Genomic DNA, 6248 nt, shown 5'->3' on the forward strand with positions numbered 1-6248 from the left:
TATTAAAGACTCGGTATCCTATCTTGCCAACGATCAACAGCCGGGCAAAAGGTTGGTTGGCCCTGAAAAGGGTTGTTTGGTGGTAAGAGATGAATTTGAGTAGATGACTGAAAAGTAGTTCCAACAGGTCCTTGTCTGCCCAAACGAAGAGGCCATAGCTTGTACATGACGCGTGACACTGCCAAAGGATGCCATCAGGCCAGTGGCTCTTCAACAGAGAGAGAGAGAAATCACTTTTTTTTTATTCTGCGATAAAAAATGCATCAGTGCCCTGAGTCCAGGGCGTCGCTTGCGGCATGCTTCAGCGCTAGGCCGATGAAGTCCCCAAGGAATCGTTGGCCGTGAAGGGTGGTTGCGGCGGTCAGCCACTCGGAGGAAGGGGTAGATGGGAGGGATGAAGGTTTGGGTAAGGGGGGTAGTTTTGGATGGCATTGCCATAGGATATGTGATGTGTTAGGAGGATAGACACTACAGTGGCTACAGCGAGGGAGGTCGGCAATTGTTGAGCACGTTGCAATTCTTGACAACAACAGCTTCCAGCGATGAGCTGGTTGCGAGTAATCAGCAACTCATATGAACAATTCCACCACAATTATTCATTTCAGGTGCTGCGAAGGATCGAACAATCCACCACCCGGCTCGCCATCGCGGCAGAGAGGACGGCAGCGGCTCAGGAGGGCATACTGGAGAAGGTGCGCTCCCTGGCACTAGTCGTAGCTGGCCACCTGCAACAAGAAAGGAGGAATTAATTTATTGTTTATTTTCACCTATTCAATTTCATTTTAGTCATTTATTGTTTTGTGAGTTCAATTTATCTTGTTTATTTATTGTTCTTTGAGTTTTATATCTTCACTTTCATTTTATGCACTTATTGTTGCTTCATTTTGAGTTTTACTTTTTAAGTTTCATTGTTGCCTTGTATGAGTAATGCAGGAGGATTTTTTGGACGAAAGGTGTAATGCGTGCACCCATTTTTGTATCGTAGTATTTTCCTCTTTCTATTTATACTAATCCAGCTGCAACGCCAGCGTGCTTTTTTTTATTTACACATTTCGAAGACACTGGAATCATTACAAGTAGTTGTCGATTTCTGTGTATGGGTTTTGTACTGTGATATTTACATTGCTTCACTACGTTTTGTAGCTTACTGCACTCATTATGAAGCGTTACCGCATAGTGTTTGCACTGTGATATGTTCATTTCGGCACAGTGATGCTAAGGTACAACTACAATGTGGTCTTTTTTCAGAGCACCAAACTAGTCACTCTGCAAGTTGCACAGTTTCACAAATGAAAATGGCCATCATCATTGCACCACGCCGGTGATTGGTTTCCTCTAGTTTTCGTTCCAAGTGAGCAAGAATAAGTTTTAAGTGTAACACGTTCTGGGTGCTGCGAGATTGCAGAGCTAATTATTCATGTTGTATGTAATTTATGTTTCATCACAGCTGGCAAGTGCACTCACCTTTCTACAATTATGATTCACCTGTTCTTTAGCATCACACTGCAATTGCTGTCGAAAAATGAATGCTTCTGGTCAGTGACTCATAACACTGAAAAGGGAATGGACATACCTGTCAAAGTCATACTTTCTTGCAAGGTCGCTTAAATGTAACTGCAAGTTTTATTTGCCGTGGTGAATACGAATTGTGTGATGCTCATGTTGCAATGTTCTCACATGCTTTGCTACGTGTAGCATGCTGTATGTACAAGGTTCATGATGTACAGAGGTCAACACTCATGTCTAGAACACACTTGCGAGGGCCAAAGCAGCCACCTAAGCTTAAGCCGACCACCAGGTCGATAAAAATCAATGGGAACTGTACATTTAGTCACGCAAGCTCACATACAGCAGATTTTGTGCCACATGTCGTCATCAGATTCGCCAGCGCAGTCCTGCAAACATGATTTGCGCGTTCTAGAGATGTGTTGGCCTCTGTACTTGTCGTCATAGCATGTAATAAAGTTGACCTTTGTATTTTTTGTGCTTTCACCTTAATTTACGTCTACCCATCTAGACATGATGTGACGAGTATAATGTCACAACACTCAGTGCTAGATTTTTTTCTTTGTGGTTGAATCCGCATTCATTACGCTTTACTTGCTTGCCTCGTCTGCGTATTCATGCTTCCATGGAAGTTTTCATACACCTAGCACAAGAGGTGGCTAGCAAGCATATTGCATCGTTCCTACTAATGTACACCGAGCGCCCGAATGCACAGGATGTGGCGGTTGCGATCATTCTGGTGTGTTTTATGAAAATTATGCAAACCTGTGCAAGAGTCTCCGAGGTTTATGCAAACGTTGGAGCCTCTTGCACAGTGAAGAGGGTACAATTGTTTCCGAGTCCACGGCTGTGGCATTCTTTTTGAAGGATTTTTGTATAACTTTACTTCGTTTGTGTTTAAATTATCATAATCTGTCGGATGTTTTGATTTGGAAACATTGACCATCCGTATGGAGGGGTACTTGATGTGTATACAAGTTCTTTAATGTATTTTCCACTGTACAAACACAGCCTTGTGATAGCCTAGGGGCATTGCAATTTGTATAAATAAATTATGTATGTGTTATGAAAGCTCACCATTCCTGTGACATCAATATTCCTGTGACTATCAACAAAGTTGTTACCAACTAAAGTGCTCTGCCCTAGTTAGGGGTACACATTACGAATACTTACCAAGCAGAGACTCGCCAGGCTGCAGTTGTGCGGCGAGGCGCGTACACAGTAGATTATGCTGCCACATCCAAGAGTCGTGGCCCGAATCAGGGAGCCGGAGGTCCACAACAAGGATGCAAAGTTCCGAGTTGCACACCTGCAATGAGGAGCAATACAAAATAGCGCTGCAGATATGCTCAAAATCCCTTTTTGCCATTCATATGCAGAAAACAATACATACATTTACGCTGGTATAAGCAGCTACACTGTTTCACTCATAGGCGTGCACAGGGTTTCACATTTGGGGCCCTTTGTGCGCACGCCTATGGTTTGCACTAAGTGATCGCTAAATGAAAACTTGGGGCACGAAATTGCGCAAGAACACCCATACACGCCAAATCCAGCCCATGCAATGGTTGTAAGTACTTCCCTGTTCAAAATGCTTCCATCGTATCTTCCCTATAGTGTATCGATTTTTGCTACGACTGCTGCCCATGTTCCTAAATACCTCCAAAATGCACAACTCCATTGTGTATGCACGCCAGAACGAAAACACAATTTTGGTACGGCAAACGGCTCATGCACAGAAACACATGGCACTCATCATTACCGCTGACATGTCAGACTTCAACGAGCTCGTACCCCGCATGTCCTCTTTTAATCGTTACATTACTAGTTATGCCAGCTTGGGCATTAAACTGAACAATTGCTACTAAGGGCGAGTAAAATTGGCAGCTACAGTTTGAAGTAAAACATTCCAAGGTACTTACGACCATGAGGTTTAGGGCGTAATAACCCTTTCTCGACATGAAGCTCGCCGTGTCGGCCGGGCTGAGTCCCTCTGGCTTCATAACGGCGATCAACGTGCCGTCGACGCACGCTAGCACGCCTGGAATGGCACCGCGTCGCGCAAACGCCGCCTTTGCCTCATCCTTGGCAGCCGGTGTCAATGAAAAGTCCACCAACTTTCTCCGGGCAGACACGGAAATGATGGCCTCCGTCACCTCCTGGATGGTGTTGCTCGCGGCCGGCTGCGCCATGCCTATTTGCTCCTCGCGACCAACGCTCCTCCGGAAGCTTCCAGTGCCGAAAAATCGCAGCGCGCACAACACCTTCCTTTCTGTGGAAAGGCCACTGGCTCGCTGGCATCCAATGATGGAGTCAAGCTCGTCGCACAAGCGACGCACTGTTCGTTTGGACAGACGAAAATATTGCCGGAACTCTTCCTCCGTCAACTCTTTAAATGCATCATCTACCTCGGGTCATCGTCTCTGCGCGACTGCAGCAGCCGCACAGGCGACACGAAAAGACACGGCAGCGAAAGAAAACGCCATTTTCTCCAACTGTTGGGATTCCCGATTTGGATTGAACCGGATACGAAAGAGGCTAACTGTCCCAAGCGCTTACGTTTTAATCCAATCCAAGTCGTCTGGTAGCCGTTCTAATCCGTTCTATCGAAACGGACGGACTCGGCAACCGTTCCGTTGCGTTCGTCCGTTAGCAGACGACACGGAATGATTGACAGCAGCAAGACGTCACGGTTCACGTCACAATTGACGTCATGGCGTTCGTCACGGTTCAAATTGACCAATCGTCTGTGGCTCGATGGAACGGAACGCCTCCGTTCCATTTTGGAACGCTTACAAGATCGCGCCCCAGTTTTGTGCTAAATTAGAGCCGTCGCTTGGATGGGCGCCGCCATGTTTGTTGACGAAAGCTTTTGGGGCTCCCGCTAACTCGATAAAATAGTGTGTCCGACGCAAAGCTGCAACACAGTTTCCGCCTTGCGCATGCGCAGTGGCTTCGAGGCTATTTCTTTGGGGCCCCAATACGTCTGAGGCCCCTATTCTAAAGCTCTAATAATTGGTGGAGTTTTACGTGCCAAAACCACGATATGATTGGGAGGTATGACGCAGTGGGGGACTCCGGATTATTTTTGGCCACCTCAGGTTCTTTAACGTGCATCTAAGTACACGGGTGTTCCTGCATTTTGCCTTGATCGAAATGGGGTCACCGTGGCCGGGAATCAAACCCGCGTCCTCGAGCCAGCAGCACGACACCTCAGAAGTTAAGCGAACACGGTGGGTGAAGTTCGTGTGATGTGGTGCACTGATGTCATCGGGGCAAACATGTTTCGATATTAGCAGACTGAGTATCTGCATCCATGACGTTACGGGCAAATCATTTAGAAGTAAAAGCACCAGAACCCACCTTTGGCTCGGGGTCTTGCTCCCATTCTTTTTTATACGTTCTCGCGTACTTGGCCCACTTCCCAATGTTTGGATTCTTCTCTCTTAGGAGGGTCCGATCTTACATCCAACCTATCGAAATGAATCTCGAATCTAAGCACGAAGATAAATTCCTCTAGCGGGAAAAGGAAAATGGCAGTAAAGCTTCGCGCCAGAAACGTGGAGTAGGTCGAAAGCTGTGCCCGGCGCGATACTTCATCCGGAATACATGGCCATCATCACACTGGAGCGCGTCATCCACCCGTGCTTCCCTTCTTTCATGTCGGCGCCACGATCGCCGGACGGCTCCGACCCTATGTTACTGCTCTCCTTTCCTGAACATAGCCATGTTAGTACAGTATACTGTGAAAAACCCACTACTCCCAGGTTCATCCCGATGCCTGGGGATCGGGTGCCGAACGGTCAAGCAGAGTGTAAGTTTAAGTGCATCAAAGATCCAAGCCTCCGGCTCGGACAACGGCACAGAGAGGGAAGGAAAGGCGCGGGGGGGGGGGGGGGGGGGTCATTCGCGCACGCGGACACGCACGGCCACGCGGCCGGCTCAACCAGCTGTAACACAGCCTTCGAGATTTGCTTCTACCCGATCAGAGCCACCTCTGGAGCGTGGATTAGGGTGCCACTTATAGCCCAAACACAGCGAAGTCACAGATTTTCAGTAGCCCAAATATAGCCACATGGCCAACTCGTCCAAATCGACGCCAAAACATTTTCCCCTTAGCCCAATTTGGCTATATATAGCCAAACCTGGCTACACTGTCCTCTCTACGTACGGCAACGAAATCTTGCCGTTCGCGAGCAAAACCGCTGTCGAAGGGCGGCCCGCGAATGGCAAACGGCATGCGGCGAGTTACCGTGCCGGTAACGCGAACGGGCCTCAGCCGCGACTCAGCGCTTCTCGGCTACCCGCTGTGGCTTCCTGCCGGCCCGTGCTCATGCGAAGCGTGCCGCTATAGACCCTGTGTTGCGCGCAAGCCTGCCGCACTCAGTTCGCACAGCTAATCAAACCGCTAAGCACGACTGTGTTGGAACGCGAGCGATTTGGCACTTGCGTTCTGGGCTGTTCGATTCGCAAGCGCGCACAAGCGGGCAACACGGCGAGGAAGAGCAGGGAGCGCGCGTACTTGCTAGCAGACTAACCGGAAGTCGTAGGTTCTTGCTTGAACAATCGACATCGTCGATTGTTCCCGGTTGACATCACCAAATGCACCCTGGTGACATCGTGAAGACCGCTGGGGATACCGGAAAGGCCAGGAGAGGAGGACGGCATTGTTTTTTTTTTATTTTGTGGCACGCCCGCGGCGCGTAGCGCTGCAGCGTTTGTCATCGTTGATCGTGACGGCA

General features: G+C 48.5%; 1 protein-coding gene across 1 annotated transcript; it reads right to left on the reverse strand.

Moving 5' to 3' along the window:
• Positions 1–346: 346 nt before the first annotated feature.
• LOC125940537 (uncharacterized) lies at positions 347–3970 on the reverse strand. Its single transcript, XM_049656819.1, has 3 exons — positions 3429–3970; positions 2680–2815; positions 347–725 (listed from the first exon to the last, which is right to left on the reverse strand). Exons 1-3 carry the CDS (start codon positions 3696–3698, stop codon positions 562–564), a joined length of 570 nt encoding a protein of 189 aa, XP_049512776.1. The 5' UTR covers positions 3699–3970; the 3' UTR covers positions 347–561.
• Between the last annotated feature and the right edge of the window lie 2278 nt (positions 3971–6248).

This window comes from Dermacentor silvarum, chromosome 10 (assembly GCF_013339745.2).
Source record: "Dermacentor silvarum isolate Dsil-2018 chromosome 10, BIME_Dsil_1.4, whole genome shotgun sequence".
Lineage (NCBI taxonomy): Eukaryota > Metazoa > Arthropoda > Arachnida > Ixodida > Ixodidae > Dermacentor > Dermacentor silvarum.

Coding starts and splice junctions, on each gene's coding strand:
- LOC125940537 (XM_049656819.1), bottom strand. CDS start 3,698: ATGGCGCAGCCGGCCGCGAGCAACACCATCCAGGAGGTGACGGAGGCC. Junction 2,816..3,428: donor ACGCCCTAAACCTCATGGTC/GTAAGTACCTTG, acceptor TCCTCATTGCAG/GTGTGCAACTCGGAACTTTG. Junction 726..2,679: donor GCCTGGCGAGTCTCTGCTTG/GTAAGTATTCGT, acceptor TTCTTGTTGCAG/GTGGCCAGCTACGACTAGTG.